General features: G+C 39.4%; 1 protein-coding gene across 4 annotated transcripts in view; it reads right to left on the bottom strand.

Annotated features, from left to right (window-relative positions):
• Nucleotides 1–19424, bottom strand: part of ITGA2 (integrin subunit alpha 2) — a 126005-nt gene that overhangs the window by 95535 nt on the left and 11046 nt on the right. The window contains exon 2 of one of the 4 annotated variants that reach the window (XM_009449170.5): nucleotides 16481–16601. The exons of the other annotated variants lie outside the window; for them this stretch is intronic. Within the exon in view, the coding sequence (XP_009447445.1) occupies nucleotides 16481–16538 (58 nt within the window). The 5' untranslated portion in view covers nucleotides 16539–16601. The remainder of the gene's footprint in view (nucleotides 1–16480; nucleotides 16602–19424) is intronic. 4 annotated transcript variants of the gene reach the window in all.

Raw genomic sequence — 19424 nt, forward strand, 5'->3', positions numbered from 1 at the left:
CCTGTAATCCCAGTACTTTGGGAGGCCGAGGTGGACAGATCACCTCAGGTAAGGAGTTCAAGACCAGCCTGGCCAACATGGGGAAACCACATCTCTACTAAAAATACAAAAAACAGCTGGGCATGGTGGCACATGCCTGTACTCCCAGCTACATGGCAGGGTGAGGCAGGAGAATTGCTTGAACCCAGAAGGTGGAAGTTGGAGTGAGCCGAGATCACGCCACTGCACTGCAGCCTGGACCACAGAGCAAGATTCCATCTCTAAATAAATAAATAAGGGTGACTCAGACACAAGCCCTGCAATACCATGACTGTTGATCTGATAACCAAGATGGCTCCTACATGACTAATGGGCAGGGGCCTCAGACAGCATACTGGACAAAGGGACGATTCACATCCTGGGCAGGATGGAGTGAGATTTTGTCACACTACTCAGAACGATACACAATTTTAAACTTATGACTTATTTACTTTTGAAATTTTCCATTTAATATTTTTAGGTCACAAGTGACCGTGGGTAACTAATTTATATATTTTGCTCAAGATAAAAAATTAATGAGTTTGCTTATTTATATGAATTACTTCTTTTATCCTTTGTGGTTCAATAAATCATTGAATCATTTTTAAATGATTCAACTTATTTTAAAATTATTTTTTAAAGTACCCTTTATTTTCATTTAAAAAACAAAATGTTTTATTTATTTATTTGACATTTATTTATTTATTTTGAGACTGGAGTCTCGCTCTGTTACCCAGGCTGGAGTGCAATGGCACGATCTCCGCTCACTGCAACCTCCGCCTCCCGGGTTCAAGCAATTCTCATATCTCAGCCTCCTGAGTAGCTGGGATTACAGGCGTGTACCACCACGCCCTGCTAATTTTTGTATTTTTAGTAGAGATAGGGTTTCATCATATTGGTCAAGCTGGTCTCGAATTCCTGACCTCAGGAGACCCACGTGCCTCGGCCTCCCAAAGTGCTGGAATTTACAGGCGTGAGCCACCGTGCCCAGCCTAAAAAACAAAATGTTTTAAAGAGTATTTCACTAATTTTAGACATGACCTCTTCAAGAATAAATGTAATTTCTACAAATATTTTAAATGCTTTCTATAATCCTCTTTGTGTTACTCAAAAACTATACCAAGACGGGAGCCAAGATGGCTGACTAGAGGCAGCCGGGAGAAACCTCTCCGACCGAGAAACCAGGACATTGGGAGGCTGGCACACACTCTGAACAGGTCTTTGCAGGGAAGGCATTGAGAGTGGATGAGGGAGGACGCGGATGCTGGGCTGAAGGGGGAGAAAGCTAGGAGCCCTACATGGGGCTGCCCAGCACCAGGAATCCTTCCTGGTCCCCAGCAACTTCTGGGGTCAGTTGAACAGGTGAGGAGTGGCCTACTCCTGCCATGGACCTCCAGCATCCTAGCAGCGGAACTCACGACCCCCACGGACACCTGAGCTGACACAAAGACAGCTGCTTAGAGAGGTGGCAAAGGCAGACTCCAGCCAGTGGGGAGCCCAGAGGATTTAACAACAGCAGAATATGGCCAAGAACGCCCATCCCTCAAGGCCTGCCGTGCTTCTATAGGAGACTTTAGCCTTAGGGTGACTGTTGGACCCGGACAGAGCAGGGCAGTCTTGCCCGTGGGATGGGGCCAGTCCTATCTGAGCATCTCCTGTCTGCTGGCCTTTCCTGGAGCTCCAGCCTGACCATGGCCTCTTGCAGAGCAGCTTCAGATGCCCAACCAGAGTGCTTCCTAGGGCACCTCATCAGAGCTCCTGCACTGACAGACCATCAGAGGGCTCCAGCAGAACAGCCCCTACCGATGCATAATGGTTTACCTGCAGCCTCCCCCAGCCACAGCCTCCCCAACCGCAGCCTCTCCCCAACATTTTGCCAGCATGCGCTTACCCATGCCTCACACCCCTCCACATCCCCCCAACACTGCTTTGCTGGCCCACACATGCCAGAAGACCTTGTCTCTCCTCCCCTGCCAGCGCATGCTCATCCTACCATACCCCCGGCTGATGTGTGGGCAGCCTGCTATGCTGGCATGAATGCACACAGGAATACTGGCAACCTCATCCCCACTGGTGCCCTGCCCCTGCTGTGCTGCTACCATGCACCGCCAGCAGATTGCTGCCACCCTGCTCCTTCTGGAGCCCCACCCCAGCTGACGCATGGGCACACGGCCATGCTGCCACAGCTGCTGTCACATAAAAGTGAGCATGGATCCTGCTGCCACCACCCCAACAAAGAGCTTTGGCTGGCAGTCCCCTATCGGAGTGTTGTGGACAATATAGAGCATGAACACTTTCGCCCCTCCAGTGCAGCAGATGCCTAACCTTGAAGGACCAGAGAACAAAGCGGGGGGGGCCTAGTGCCAGTTCCTCAGAGTTAGAGTATGAAGCCTAGGAGTGCAGGGCTGAGCCTTTGCTCCCTATAATCTTACAGAGACAATGCCAGTTCACTAAACACCACAATCACAACCTCCAAGCGCATCAAAGAAGATAAAAGCAAAAAACAACCCATCCAAAAAGTAACAATTTCAAAGACTGAAGGAATATCAGCCCACACAGATGACAAAGAAACAGCCCATGAACTCTGACAACTCATAAAGCCAGAATGTCTCCTTACTTCCAAACAACAGCACTAGTTCCCCAGCAATGGTTCTTACCCAGGCTGAAGTGGCTGAAATGACAGAACTAGAATTCACAATATGAATAGAAATGAAGATCATCAAGGTTCAGGAGAAAAAGTCAAAACTCAATCCAAGGAATCTCAGGAATACAACAAAATAATACAGGAGCTGAAAGACAAAATGACTATTTCCAGAAAGAAATATTCATCTGATAGAGCTGAAGTACTCACTAAAAGAATTTCATAATACAATCACAAGTATTAACAGCAGAATAGACCAAGCTGATGAAAAAATGTCAGAGCTCAAAGACCAGTTCTCCAAATTAACTCAGTCAAAAATAAAGAAAAAAGAATAAAAAAGAATGAACAAAACCTCCAAGAAATATGGGATTATGTAAAGAGACCAAATTTATGATTCATTGGTATCCCTGAAAGAAAGGGAAAGAAAGCAACTTGGAAAACATATTTGAGGATATCATCCGTGAAAATTTCCCCAACCTCATTGCAGATGCCAACATTTAAATTCAGGAAATGCAGAGAACCCCTGCAGGATACCAGACAAGATGATCATCCCCAAAACACATAGTCATCGGATTCTCCAAAGTCGCAAATAGAGAACAAATGTTAACGGCAGCCAGAAAGAAGGGCTAGGTCACCTATAAAGGGAACCCCATCAGGCTAACAACGAACCTTATAAGCAGAAATACTACAAGCCAGAAGAGATTTGAGGCCTATATTCAGCATTCTTAAACAAAAGCAATTCCAACCAAGAATTTCATTTCCAGCCAAACTAAGCTTCATAAGTGAAGGAGAAATAAGATCTTTTCAGATAAGCAAATGCTAAGGGAATTAGTTACCACCAGACCTCTCCCTTACAGGAGGTCCTTAAGGGAGTGCTAGATATGGAAAGGAAAGACTGTTAGCAGCTACCACAAAAACACACTTAAGTACATAGACCACTGACACTATAAAGCAACTACACAATCAAGTCTGTATAACAATCAGCTAACTTGATGATAGGATCAAATCCACACAAATCAATGTTAACCTTGAGTATAAATGGGCCGAATGCCCTAATTAAAAGGCACAGAGTGGCAAGTTGGAGAAAGAAGCAAGACCCGAGTGTATGCTGTCTTCAAGAGAACCTTCTCACATGTGATGACACCAATAGGCTCAAAGGGAAAGAGTTGGAGAAAAATCTATCAAGCAAACAGAGAAGTGAAAAAAGCAGAGGCTGCTATTCTAATTTCAGACAAAATTGACTTTAAACCAACAACAATCAGAAAGGACAAAGAAGGGCATTATATCATGTAAAGAGTTCAATTCAACAGAAGACCTAACTACCCTAAATACGTATGCACCCAAAATAGGGGCACCCAGATTCATAAAACAAGTCCTTAGAGACCTACAAAGACTTAGATAACCACACAATAATAATGGGCAATTTCAACACCCCACTGACAGTATTAGACAGATCATTGAGGCAGAAAACTAACAAAGATATTTAGGACCTGACTGACACTTGATCAAATGGACCTAATAGACATCTAAGAACTTTCTACACCAAAACAATAGAATACACATTCTTCTCATCTGCACAAGGTACATACTCTAACACTGACCACACAATCAGCCATAAAACAATTCTCAGCAAATTTAAAAAAAAAAATCATACCAACCACACTCTTGGACCACAGCACAATAAAAATAGAAATCAATACTGAGAAGATTGCTCAAAACCAAATAATTGCATCTAAAGTAAACATCCTGCTCCTGAATGACTTTTGGGTAAACAATGAAATTAAGTCAGAAGTCAAGAAATTCTTTGAAACTAATGAAAGCAAAGATACAACATGAGAATCTCTGGGACACAGCAAAAGCAATGTTAAGAGGAAAGTTGATAGTGCTAAACATACACATGAAAAAGTTAGAAAGATCTCAAATTAACAACCTAATATCACACCTATGGGAGCTAGAACAACAAGAACAAACCAACTCCAAAGCTAGCAGAAAGCAACATATAACCAAAATCAGAGAAGAACTGAATGAAATTGAGGTACAAAAACCCATAAAAAAGATCAACAAATTCAGGAGTTCTTTTTTTTGAAGAATAGGCAAGATAGATAGACTGCTAGCTAGACTAATAAAGAAAAAGAAAGGCAATTAAAATAGACACAATCAGAAATGACAAAGGGGATATTGTCAGCAACCTCACAGAAATACTAAAAACCCTTAGAGTCTATTATGAACACCTCTATGCACACAAACTAGAAAACCTAGAAGAAATAGATAAATTCCTGGAAACATACAACCTCTTAATATTGAACCACAAAGAAATTGAAACTGGATAAACCAATAGTGCGTTTTGAAATTGAATGAGTAATAAAAAGCTTACCAACCAGAAAAAGCCCAGGACCAGACGAATTCATAGCTGAATTTTACCAGATGTATAAAGAAGAGCTGGTACCATTCCTACTAAAATTATTCCAAAAAATTGAGGAGGAGGGACTCCTTCCTAACTCATTATATGAAGCCAGCATTATTCTGATACCAAATCCTGGTAGAGACACGATAAAAAAGAAAACTTCAGGCCAACATCCCTGATGAACATAGATGCAAAATTCCTCAATAAAGTACCAGTAAGCCAAATCCAGCAGCACATCAAAAAGCTAATCCACCATGATCAAGTAGGTTTTATCCCTCGGATGCAAGTTGGTGCAACATATGCCAATCAATAAATGTGATTCATCACATAAACAGAACTAAAAACAAAAACCACATGATCATCTGAATAGATGCAGAAAAACCTTTCGATAAAATTCAACATCCTTTCAAGTTAAATACCCTCAACAAATTAGGCACTGAAGAAACATACCTCAAAGTAATAAGAACCATCTATGACAAACCCACAGCCAACATCATACTGAATGGGCAAAACTGGGAAGCATTCCCTTAGAGAACCAGAACAAGACGAGGATGCTGACTCTCACCACTCCTATTTATCATACTACTGGTAGTCACAGCCAAAGCAATCAAACAAGAGAAAGAAATAAAGGCATCCAAATAGAAAAAGAGGAAGTCAAACTATTTGTTTGCAGATGATATGATTCTATACCTAGAAAATGCCATAGTCTCTGCTCAAAGCTCCTAGATTTGATAAGCAACTTCAACAAAGTTTCAGGATACAAGATTGACACACAAAAATCAGTAGCATTCCTATACACTAATAACGTCCAAGCTGAGGGCCAAAACAAGAAAATAATCCCATTCACAAAAGCCACAAAAAGAATAAAATACCTAGGAGTACAGATAACCAGGGAAGTGAAAGATCTCTACAGAGACTGATAAAACACTTCTGAAATAAATCCTAGATGATACAAACAAATGGAAAAACATTTCATGCTTGTGGCTAGGAAGAATCAATATTGTTAAAATGGCCATACTTCCCAATCCAGTTTATAGATTCAATGCTATTCCTATCAAACTATTAATGAAATTCTTCACAGAATTAGAAAAAACTAATTCTAATTCATATGGAATCAAAAAGAGCCTAAATAGCAAAAACAATCTAAGCAAAGAGAACAAAGTTAGAGGCATCATATTATCCAACTTCAAACTATACTACAAGGCTACAGTAATGAAAACAACATGGTACTGGTAAAAAAAATTGACACATAGATGAATGGCACAGAATAGAGAGCCCCAGAAATAAAGTTTTACACTGACAACCATCTGATCTTCGACAAAGTTGACAAAAAAAAAAAAGAAAGAAATAGGGAAAGGACTGCCCATTTACTAAATGGTGTTGGGATAACTGGCTAGTCACAGGCAGAAGATTGATACTGGACCCCTTCCTTACACCATACACAAAAATCAACTCAAGATAGATTTAAGGACTTAAATGCAAAACCTGAAACTATAAAACCTGGAAAATAATCAAGGAAATACCATTCTGAACATTGGCTCTGGCAAGGATTTCATGATAAAGATGCCAAAAGCAGTTATAACAAAACAAAATTGACAAGTGAGACCTAATTAAACTAAAAAGCTTCTGTACAGCAAAATAAACTATCAACAGAATAAACAGACAACCTATGGAGTGGGAGAGAAAACTCGAAAACTATGCATCTGAAAAAGATTAAATGTCCAGAATCGGTATGGAACTTAAGCAAATTTACCAGCAAAAAACCAAACAACCCCATTAAAAAGTGGGCAAAGGAAATTAACCAATGCTTTCAAAAGAAGAAATACATGTGGCCAACAAGTATATGAAAAAATGCTCCACACCATTGATCTTTAGAGAAATACAAGTCAAAGCCACAGTGAGATATCATCTCAAACCAGTCAGCAAGGCTATTAATAAAAAGTAAAAAAATAACATGCTGGTGAGGTTGTAGGGAAAAGGGATCACTTATAAACTGCTGGTGGGAATGTAAATTAGTTCTACCATTGTGGAAAGCAGTTTGGTGACTTCTCAAAGAACTTAAAACAGAATTATCATTTGACCCAGCAATCCCATTATTAGGTATACACCCAAAGGATTATAAATTGTTTTACCGTAAAGACACATGCATGCCTATGTTCACTGCAGTGCTATTCACAATAGCAAAGACATGGAGTCAACCTAAATGCCCACAAAAGGTAGCCCAACAATGGTATTGTTTAAAAATAAAAATAATAGAAAGCAATAAATGCTGATGCTTAAGACAGAATCATTTCTTCCTTCTCCAAAAATAAAAATAGAAATTAATTTTTTGAATGTTATTTAAAACTTTCCAGTCAATCCAAGCCACCATTTGGATATAATGTTGCTATCTGGTGCCAGGAACAGAAAACCAAATCTATCTCATGTGTATTAGGAACAAACTCATCATTTTTTATCCAAATAAATCCAAATGCATCCACAAACCTTACAAATTCTCAGCAAGAGTATACAGTAAGAGAATATTTTCCCACCCTGTAGAAAGTGTTAATCATCAATGAAATTTAAAATACAGTCCTTATCCTGAGGGAATCTCCACTCTAGTGTGTGGTGCAGAATGAAAGCCAGGCTGTGCTCAACTTCCTAAGACTATAATGATATTTTACATATAAATAACCCTTTACTGCTCCCAAGGATTTTTTTTATAACCATGACAATTTCTTTGTACTTAATTTACACAGATTTTGCTAAAATCAGTGATGACAAATTTGTTTTCAAATACACTCATTACTTACATTTTAAGTTGGCAAATTCTTCCACTTTGTAACTTTGATGTCTGGATGCATGAGACCATATTCTCAGCCTTGAGGACCTTGCTTCTCTAGCTCTGACTGGTTCTAATTCCAACATCCTTCTGAGTCCGGGTTTTCTTGGTCCCATCCTACCTTCCTTCCTTATTACCACTCCCCTCACTCCCCCCCCACTCACATACTCACCATCACTACAATGAATCTCTCAAAGTTCTTTTTAAACACCATTACTCTCATGCAATCATTTATTATTTAATGGGGAAAATATTTTATACTTATATTTTAGAGAGAAACTATCTTTGTGTAGAAAAATCGTTGATAAACTGAGGTGCAGATAAAACTTTCAGGGCATCAGTAATAAAGAGGCAGGGCCACTAAGGAGGAAGCTGAATAGGACTTTGAGGGAGGCAGGAACAATGATAAGAGGGAACGAAAGGATGACCAGCAACATAGCGGTGGGTTGGAAACCTGCAGCAACAGGGATGCCTAACAGTAGTTTAGTCTGTTTGTATTGCTGTAATTGGCTTGCCTCTGATCTCACCACACCTTGGCGAAAGCTCATTACACACACAAAGGTATTGTATGAATGATTTTGTGGGAAAGTTAAGGAAGAAAATTCAACCTTTTAGGCAAAATAAAGGAACAACTACAGGATTAGTCGGCTGGGAAAGTTAGTCCTCTATGGGTCTCTGGCCCCTCTATATGTCTTAATGGATACATTAGTTTTCTCTGGCTGCTGTAACAAATTACCATAAACGTTGTGGTTTAAAACAGCAGAAGTTTCTTCTCTCACAGTTCTGAAGGTCAGAAGTCCAAAATCAAGGTGTTGGCAGGGCTCTGCTCCCTCTGCAGGCTCCAGAGAAGAATCCATTTCTTGTTTCTTCTATCTTCTTGGGGCTGTGAGCATTCCTTAACTTGTGTCTGCATCACTCCAATCTCTATGTCTGTGGTCACATATCCTCCTCCCCTTTACATATGTCAAATCTCCCTCTGCCCCACTCTTACAAAAACATTTGTCATTGGATTTAGCTCTCACCCAGATAATCCAGGATGTTTTCATCTCAAGATCCTTAACCACCACATCTGTAAAGACCCCTTTTCCAATTACTGGTTCCAGTGATTAAGACATGGACATATCTTTTTGGGAGCCACTATACTCTGTCACCTGGCCCCCCAAAATTCACATTCATGCCACATGCAAAATACATTCATTAAGGTATCTCAACATTTCCAAATGGCTCAACCCATTACAGAATTAACTCTGAGCTTGAAATCTCATCTAAATATTGTCAGCTCAAAAGTCCCAAACCTCATCATCTAAATTTGGTGTGAGTGAGATGCCAGGCATGATCTGTCCTGGGGCAAAATTCCTCTCCATCTCTAAGCCTGTGAGCCTAGAAAATAGGTTATCTGCTTCCAAAATATAATGGTGGGGCAGGCATCTGATAGACACTCCCATTTCAAAAGGCAGCAATTGGAAGGAGTAAAAGGGTCACCAACCTTAAACAAATTTAATACCTAGCAGGAAATTTTCCATTAGATTTCAAGGCCTGAGAATAATCCTCTGTTGTTCGAGCCTCTGTTCTCTGGGCTGTCAACCATAGGCCTCTGGGCTCTCAACAGCTCCTCTGGCCTCTGCCTCTCTATCACCTTCAGTCAAAGATGGCAATGTTTCTGCTGAGATAACATTTTTTTTAAAATTTGCAGGTTTCTTATGTAGGTAATGCAGGATTCATGCCACTAAACAAAAGAGCTCTCCACAGGAAATCTTTCCTGGATAACCTCATCACTATTTTGATTGCTGCTGAGATGGTTGAGAGGATCCGGCAACCACATACCTAATCTTTTCCACAAAAGGATGTCTAGCCACACCCTTTGCTTTCAGAGGATGCTTTTCTAACAGTGAAACTCCTAATATGAGTGTCTTCATTCCGCCTGTTATAACAAAGTACCATAGACTGGGTGGCTCAAAAACAACAGAAATTTATTTCTTAACAGTTCTGGAGATGGAAGTCTAAAATCATTGTGCAGCATGGTCAAGTTCTGGTGAGAGCCTTCTTCCAAGTTTCAGGCTGCTGACTTCTTGTTGCATCCTCACAAGGCAGGAAGACAGCTCTATCCACATGACCTAATTATGTTCCAAAGACTCAATCTCCAAATGCCATCACACTGGGGATTGCATTTCAACACATGCATTTTGGAGAGACACAAACATTCAGTCCATAACACTCAGCATATATATATATAATATATAATCAATCTAGATAGGCTGAGAATTTGCCAGATCATCAAGTGGTGATCCTTCAAATTATCTCTTTCCTCTCACAATTTACTATATCTAGCAGGTAAAAACAGGCTACACCTTGAATATTTTGCTTGAAAATTTGCTCAGTTAAATATCCAAGTTCCTCACTTAAAAGTTGTATGCTTTCTGAACAACAGTAAGACCCAATTAGGTCAAATATTCTGCCGCTGTATAAGGAGGACATTTTCTGCAGTTTCCAACAGCATATTCCTGGTTTCCTTCTGAGCCCTCACCAGAAGTAGCTTGAACCTTCATGTTTTTACCATCAGTCTCCTCAAGGCAATCTACAGAAACCCTCTTTCCAGATAAGGTAATACTCATAGGTGTTGGGGATTAGAATAGAGACATATTTGGGGGAGACTACCATTCAACTTAATACAATGGGTATATCAAGAATGCAAGGCCCTATTATTTACCTGGGCCATTTCTTAGCATTGTGTTTATGATGAATAATATTGAGGGGTGAGATAATCTCTTCCCCCAGGTCAAAGAGAAGGCTTGCTGACTGCTTGCTATAAAGCAGCAGGTCCACCAAGCTCATTGTTTCTTTCCTGTTTTGCACCCCACTGTGTGCAGGTGTCTGTCTGGGCCCCTTCATGTAACACTGTGAGACTAGAGTGGGGAAAGGGGAACTGATAGACACATGCTCATACTCGTGCTGCCTGCTGTGCTGTGAGTAATAAAGTCCTTCTCTGACTCATGCATGTCATGGCATCTTGCAGCATCCATGAGACAGTATCAGGCTAATGTATTGACTGTACCTAGGGTCAAAATCAAATACCAGACCTGGCAGAGTGGAGAATAAACACTCTGCAGTCAGGAAGTGAGGGCCCAAGTCAATGAAAATGCACATCTCCTGGGAGTTCACGGAAATCTTGAGAGGGCACTGCATTTTCTTATAAGAATGGAATAGGGATTTGAATAAATCTTATCTCAATTTTAAGAGGCAGAGAGAGAGACTCTAGCTGACATCTGGCGATAATATCCTGCTTCATGATTTGCGGCTATTTGTTTTTTACAGTGTGTCCATATATCATATGTTTGACACTTACTTTGTGTTCATATCAAAGAAATACATGAGCGTCACTTCCATGACCAGAAATAAACCCCTTAAACCATTAAGCCGAAGGGGGTGTTACAAACTGAATTGTGTCTCTCAAAATTCCTGTATTCAAACCCTAACCCTCAATGTGATTGTATTTGGAGACAGAGCCTTTAATGAAGTGGTTAAGGTCAAATGAGGTCCTAAGAGTGAAGCCCTAATCTAGTATGACTGATGTCCCTACAAGAAGAAGAGACACCAGAGATCTTTCTCTCTCAGTACACACATAGGGAAAGGTGATGTGAGGACATGGTGAGAAAGTGCCCATCTATAAGCCGGGATGAGAGTCCTCAGTAGAAACCAACACCAACCTGAGAGAGCCTTGATCTTGAACTTTTAACCTCCAGAACTGTGAGAAAATATGTCTCTGTTGTTTAAGCCACCTAGTCTGTGATATTTTGTTATGATAACCCGAGCTGACTAATACAAGGAGAAAGTATATTACACCAGAAAATTCCAATTTACTATTTCAGGTTTTGAAGATAATTCTGTCCATACATTTATGCACAGATATAAATATAAGGACAGATATACAATAATTCCAGTTGTATCATTTAAGGTTTATATTTTGTGTGAAAACAATCCAAAGTTGTTTTCATTTTGTTTTGTAACTGCATCAAGTCCTGGAGTACTGTGGCATGTGTTTAGATCATTTGGAGGCCCTTTCACATTTCAAAAATTCAATCTTCAGGCCAGGAACATCTCCAAAAGCCCATTGCAATTGCCTCTAATGTCCATTTATTATGAGTTAGTGCTTCTTAACAACTCAATAGATTCTCTCTTTTTCATAAGATTGCTGGAGGGTAAGCCACCATCTGGTAGACTTGCTGTCTCTCAGTGGCTGAGAGGAAGACAGTGAAATACAGAAGAAAGTGTGTTGGCCCAAGAGTTACTAGAAATACCATCTCATGAAGTCACTTTCTACTTCTCCACTTCTTCCTAAATTGCTTCTATGTGAAAGGATAAACTTTCTCTTTTTTTTCTCTCTCTCTCTCTCCCCGTTTCTCTCTCTCAAAATAGCATATTTTGTGTGTATTTAGCAAGTCAGTGCCTGTCACCTAACTTGCTCATTAGCAGGATATGTCTCACATATCTTGAGGCAATATATGGAAAAAACAGACATAACTGAAGTTAGTATTTCTTTTATTATACCCTGTTCACAAGCCACTTCTCTATAAATTTTGGTTAGGGTCTTTTCTGACCATCCTAGCCTGTGCATACCTTTCTTCCAACTCCTTTGATGCTCACTATTGGCAGCTCTTACTGTAGTGTACTTCCTGGAAATCCAACTGACTGCCTGACACACTTATGCAACTCGTTTTTTCCTAGTTTGGGGCTCTGCTCTAGATCACCTCTTCACATGACAGCAATTTTATTAAGTCCTATTCTCTAAAGAGAACAAGAGAATTCATTTTTTCTTCTAGCATGCTACATTGAATTTTTAAAATTATCATTATTCGTAGTTAGGAAAAGCTCCTTTCGCTTTCACACCTCCCTGTTTGTGATGCCATGCACATGTTTAGGACTGTTTTCTAAGTCTGCATAGGAGCTACAGCATTTCAAGGCACTTCATGCTTTGTTTTATAGTGATTAATCCAGAACCTCTGAATTGATGAAGTTGATTAATGAATTTTTTTGATGTTCTTGTTGTTGAAATATGTTGTGTTAGGATAGAAAATAGACAGTGACCTTAACCTTTTGCATGTTGAATGAAAATATCTGGCACTGTGAAAACAGAGGAAGGGAAGTGCACAGGGAGGGCCCCTGAAACTTCGGCTTCACTTGTTTTATGATAAATATGCCTTTGACCCTAACAGAGAGGGGCTGTGTCTATTTTGTTCACTGATATATTCCCCAGCACTTAGAGTAATACCTTGCACATGGTCGTGGTTCAATAATAATTACTGAATAAACACTGATTGCTTCACCTTTCCACCTAACAAGTTACGGATATAATAGGAGATTAATAAAGAACAGTTTAATTAACTAATAAATCCTCAGAATTCTAGACTGATTCAAAGGAAAATGCTTGAATGCAGGCTACTGTGCAGGTATATACATCAATGAATTAAAAGACAGATTAATTTAAAATATACATACCTATATACACATATGTTCATGCAAATAAACACACTGTATTTTCTATTTAGAATTTGATAGAACATTTAACTTTTTCAAGAATCTAGCTATAGGAGAACCCTAAAAAGAAGATTGACTATATTACGGGGTGATGGCATGGCAGAAGTATGCTAATACCATTAAGAGATGTACACCATTTTTGAAAAATTTCACAACTGTAAGTTTTTATTTTAAGTTCTGGGATACATGTGCAGAATGTGCAGGTTTGTTCCATAGGTAAACGTGTGCCATGGTGGTTTGCTGCACCTATCAACCCATCACCTACGTATTAAGCCCAGCATGCATTAGCTACTTATCCTGATGCTGTCTCTCCCCTCGCCCCCACCGACAGGCCCCAGTGTGTGTTGTTCCCCTCCCGGTGTCCATGTCTTGTCATTGTCCAGCTTCTACTTACGAGTGAGAACATGCTGTGTTTGGTTTTCTGTTTCTGTGTTAGTTTGTGATGTACAGCATTTTTTAAGCTGAAAGGTGCATTTACTGAGCAAAGCCAGTAGTATATCGCAGTGCCTAAGAGCTTGGCCTCTGAGGTTTGAATAGTACTGTGACCTTGAGCAAGTTCCTTGTTTTGTATAAGCCATTCCTTTCCCATCTGTAAAATAGATATCATGTATATGTTTACCTCATTGTGGTCAGACAACGCATATAAAACTCTCGACCCAGTGTCTAACAAATGGTAAGTACTTAGTAGATTGTTTTTGTTTTTATGATTAGTATCATTATGCACTACTGAGGGGGGCACACTTCTTGAGAAATTTAATAAGGCATGGCAATTTATTATCCCACTTTCATCTTTTTTTTTTTTTTGACACAGAGTCTCGCTCTGTTGCCCAGGCTGGAGTGCAGTGGTGCAATCTTGGCTCATTGCAACCTCCACCTCCCGGGTTCCAGCAATTCTCCTACCTCAGCCTCCTGTTAGCTGGGATTACAGGCACCTGCTACAATGCTTGGCTAATTTTTGTATTTTTAGTACAGATGGGGTTTCACCACATTGGCCAGGCTGGTCTCAAACTCCTCACCTCCAGTGATCTGCCCACCTGGCCCCCACTTTCATCTCTAACATAAAAAGTATATCCTGAGCAAGTTTATATTCACGTTTCTGAAAATTGCTGTCTAATGGGTAGGAGGATGACATGTTGCTGCATTTTGCTGACGCACACGAGAAGCACACCACAAAAGCCAAGAAAATATTATCCTTCCATGGACCCTCCAGGAAGTCACACAAACAGGAAGTGGGGTTACTCAGACCCTGACTCTGAACCTAAGCAAATAGACTTCAAACTCTAAAGTGTATCTCATCATTACTCAGAATGTGTATGGCAACGGGAAATGATCATAGGTCACATTAGATCTTTTGAACACATACATCACCACAGGAAATCTCATTTTCCAATAGCATTGTCTTCATGTTGAAAGGACAGTAATGCAAGTAGAAAGTCCTCTCCTCCCCCTCCAAAAAAAAACAAAAAACAAAAAACAAAGCAACTAAACTTAGAAGTTGTAGGCCTTTTGGAAATGACCACACACTGTGTAAAGATTTAAGTTCTGCAATGTTTGGTTTATGGCTCTAGTCCTTAAACAAAGTGTTAGAGCAAAAACCAAAAGCACAAAATGACCCTTACAACTGCTTTTGGAATGCAGTGGCATAACATTTCCCCTTGCTTTTATTAAAAAAAGAAAGATGCAATTTTCTTAGAAAGTCCTTGCTTTAAGTGTCAAACTTTACATTCACTAAGGATCTAGGTGCTACTATTCTCCTGTACAGGTGATGCTAGAAATGGAAAGAAGAGCTTCTGGAAGGGGGCTGGCTGCCTCAATCCTCCAGTCCCCCAGGCCTGACACTCTTTGGGTATACAATAGGCACTCCATAAAAGTCCCTTAAGAAGGTCCCTTAAATAAATGAATGATGATAAAAATGGATGCATACCAAGTGTACTGATTTTTAAAAAAATAATGTTCCATATGCTTTTACAATCTGAAAAATACTTTTTCACTTATAATCCCCTTTGATCTTCCCAATGACCCAACAAGGTAGGGAATTGTTTGCCTATGGCTTATCTAAAGTTACCCAGAAAAATGATGGGATTTAACTTACTCTCCAGAGTTGGAGTTCTCTTTCATGTTGCCATGAACATTAAATGTGCTTAATATATGTTCATTTAGTGCAGTGGTGCTCAACTGGATGCAATTTTATCCCTCAGAGGACATTTAGTAATGTCTGGGCATATTTTTGGTTGTCACTCTGGGGCAGCTGGAGTAGTATATTGCTATTAACGTCTAGTGGGTGGAGGACAGGGCTGATAATCAATATCCTACAATGCACAGACCAGACACCCCCACCCTACCTTACTACTTCAAAAAAAAATTATCTGGCCCCAATTGTCAATAATATCCATGCCCAAACACTGTTCTAAACAACAAATGGGGCCTCGCATGGTCTCTCAAAAGTTTGTAATCCCAGCACTTCGGGAGGCTGAGGAGGGCAGATCGCTTGAGCTGAGGAGTTCAAAACCAGCCTGGGCAAACGTCGTGAGACCCCGTCTCCAAAAAATAAAAATAAAAAAAAAACAATGAATGATCGAGGACCATTAAGTTTATTAAGTTACTACTTTGTTTAAAAATATGTCTGGAAATCTTTTGACACTCCCCATCCATAGGTGGAATCTAAGTCTCCTCCCCCTGAATCTAGGTGAGACTTTGTGATTGCTTTGATGAATAGATGCAGTTATGTGATTTCTGAGCCAAGGTTATAAAAGCCCATCCATTCTGCCAGTTTCTTTTGGGATGGTTGCCTTTGGTGCCCTACTCACCATGCAAGAAGTCAACTTACTCAGAGGGCACCATGTGGAGAGGCTTGAGGATACCACAGGAAGAGGGAGAGCTGCCTCCCTCTAACAGTATGTGAGAGACTTCGAGTGAGATTGCCCAGCCAAGCCATTCTCAAAGCCCTGACCCAAGACACCATGAGAGATAATAAGTGAGATTGTGGTTTCATATCACTAAATTTTGGGGTGACGGGTTACATGTCAAGGGATAACCAGAACAGTCTACAGATTCAGTTACTCACAGTCAAGTGCTCTGGCAAACAGAATGTCTTCCCTCTCCCTTAAAGGGTTCTGACCCATGGAAGTGTGGAAATTTTAACTAGAAGATGGCCATTCCTCAAGTGAAAATGGATTGTAATCAGCCTGTGGGGAATAAAAGACAAAGGGCAGTTTGTCAAAGAGATTTTGAGAGGGAGCCCCAATGGGTAGCTTAAAATGATGGACACTATACTGGCTGGAGTGTTCTGTTCAGGTTGGAGTCATGGGCTTTAGTCACTTCAAGGCTAGTTATCATAAGAATAAAGCAGGACACTGAACTAGATGATATCTTGAGGTTTCTTCTAGGTCAAATTTCTAGAATACCCTAATCTAAAAATATTTTTTTCAAAAGATAGGCATTTTAAAATCGTAACTTGAAAAAATGCACCCTCATGAATAAAAAGAATGGAAATAAATATGGAGCACCACTTTATATCCATCAAACTTCAAGAAGTAAATGAAAATCTAATGCTGATGAAATTGGTAAATTCCACATTACAGATGGCTACACTGTTCCATATGCAACAAGAGCTAAAAAACACACACACTCTTTGACATAGTAATGCCCCTTTTGGAAATGATCCAAAAGTAAAAAGAAAAGAAAAAACTTCTTGTACAATGATGTTTATAGCCACATTATTTACAGTGGGGGGCAAAATATCCCACAGGAAACAACCTAAATATCTAACAATGGGACAATAGTTAACCATGGCATGGCAGGATGCATTAAAGTTATAAATATAAAACTCACATGGAAAAGTATATACAAAATATATTAAGTGATAAAAGTGCAGTATTCATTTGCATATAGTGAGTATATCTATGAAAAGATTATATTCATATAATCACATGTAAATATCAAAAGAAATATAAATATTTTTTCTGTTAATTATTTTAGTATGTGTCATTTTTCTCTAAAGATATTTAAATATTCAACTTTATAAAGAAAATCCACAAAATAAAATTATTAATCAAGTTTAGTATTTCAATGGACACATTTACTTCACAGTTAAAGAAAAGGGAGTAATTAATACAAGCAAATATACAGATATATATTAAAAAGTGAGTTGAATTTATTGGTTAAAAATGTTTTATACTATAAAATTAAAATTTTAGAATACTAACCAATATTGAATATTGTTTTAATCTATTTTGAAAAAAATCTAATTTTCTATCAGTTAAAATGCCACATCAATAAATAGTATGAGGGGAATTTGGAAAATTAAAAATCAATATTTTTTTAAAAGGGGACTCTAAAACACTACTCCAGATTTTCTCCTTTGGCAATAAAAGACTTTGTTATTTTAACCAACTCTCCCACTGAAGATCACTGAAAAATTGCAAGAAATATAAAACAAGATATTTAAGATGTCTTCTAAAGCATCAAATTGCTAAGAAGATGGGGTGAAGAAAGAAGTTCAGAGAAATGACTCAGGCAGACAGTTGGATCACTTTTTTTTTTTTTTTTTTTTTTTTTTTTTAGAAAGGGCCTTGTTCTGTCATCCAGGTTTGCTACAGCCTTGACCTCTCAGGCTCAAATGATCCTCTTGCCTCAGCCTCCCGCGTAGCTGGGACTACAGGCATGCACCACGATTCCTGGCTAATTTTTTAAATTTTTCTTTTGTAGAAACAGAGTCTCGCTATATTGACCAGTCTAGGTTCAAATTCCTGGCCTCAAACAATCCTTCTGCCTTGGCTTTCCAAAGTGCTGGGGAGTTGAATCACTTTTTGTCTTGCTAGAGGACAGTGAGGAAAGCGATTTGCCAATCCTAAAAAGGATCTGAAAAGTGAAATCCAAGACCTGTCAAAAGTGGGGTATCTGATAAATCCCAGGAATAGAGTTTATGCTCAAAACCACTGCTCCTTACATGACATGTGAACCATAAGTAAAGCAGCCCTTGAATGAATTGTCTGGGTAACCTATAAAAAATCAAGCCCTGAAATTGTATGAAACTGATAAGGAATTCTAGTACCTCCAGGGCACTGCTTCAATTAGCAATAATCGCACCTCAGATAAACCTCATTGGTCATCACACTGCCACTGCAAAACTTCTAGGGTATTGTCTCAATAGAAGCAAATGAAAATGCTTTATTGCTGGGTGTGGTGGCTCACACCTGTAATTCCAGCACTTTGGGAGGCTGAGGTGGGTGGACCACTTGAGGTCAGGAGTTCGAGACCAGCCTGGCCAACATGGTGAAGCCCCATCTCTACTAAAACTACAAAAATTAGCCCAGCATGGTGGTACACACCTGTATTCCCAGCTACTCGGGAATCTGAGGCAGGAGAATCGCTTGAACCTGGGAGTTGGAAGTTGCAGTGAGCCAAGATCGCATCACTGCACTCCAGCCTGGACAACAGAGCTGGACTTCATCAAGAAAAAAAAAAAAAAAAAAGAAAAAGAAAAAGAAAAAAAAGAAAATGCTTCATGTAGAAAAATATCACCCAAGCCTCAAACTATTTTGTCAAATAATTTTTTCTAATATAACGTCTAGCTAAGATAAGCAGGCACCAGGGGAAAGAAAGCAACATAAATGAGAACCAGCACTAACTTTACAAAAGTTGTGAAGGGGACAAGCTAAACTTAAACATCTTAGCAAAGAAATTTAGAAAAGAACCAAATAGAAACTCATAAACTGAGAAATATAATAACCAACATTAAGAACTCAATGAATGTTTTAACTCCAGAATACACACTGTTGAAACAAAAATTAGTAAACAGTAATATAGGATAAAAGAAACTAACCAGAATGAAGTGTAGGCAGACATATGGAGGGACAATACAGTAGAGAGGGTAAGAAACATAAAGAATTATAGGATAATCACACTCATGAACATGAATACAAAAATTTTAAACAAAATCCAGCAACCTATAAAAAGAACATGTGGATCAACTTGGGTTTATACCACAAATACCAGGTTTTCATCAC

This window comes from Pan troglodytes, chromosome 4 (genome assembly GCF_028858775.2).
Source record: "Pan troglodytes isolate AG18354 chromosome 4, NHGRI_mPanTro3-v2.0_pri, whole genome shotgun sequence".
Taxonomy (NCBI): Eukaryota; Metazoa; Chordata; class Mammalia; order Primates; family Hominidae; genus Pan; species Pan troglodytes.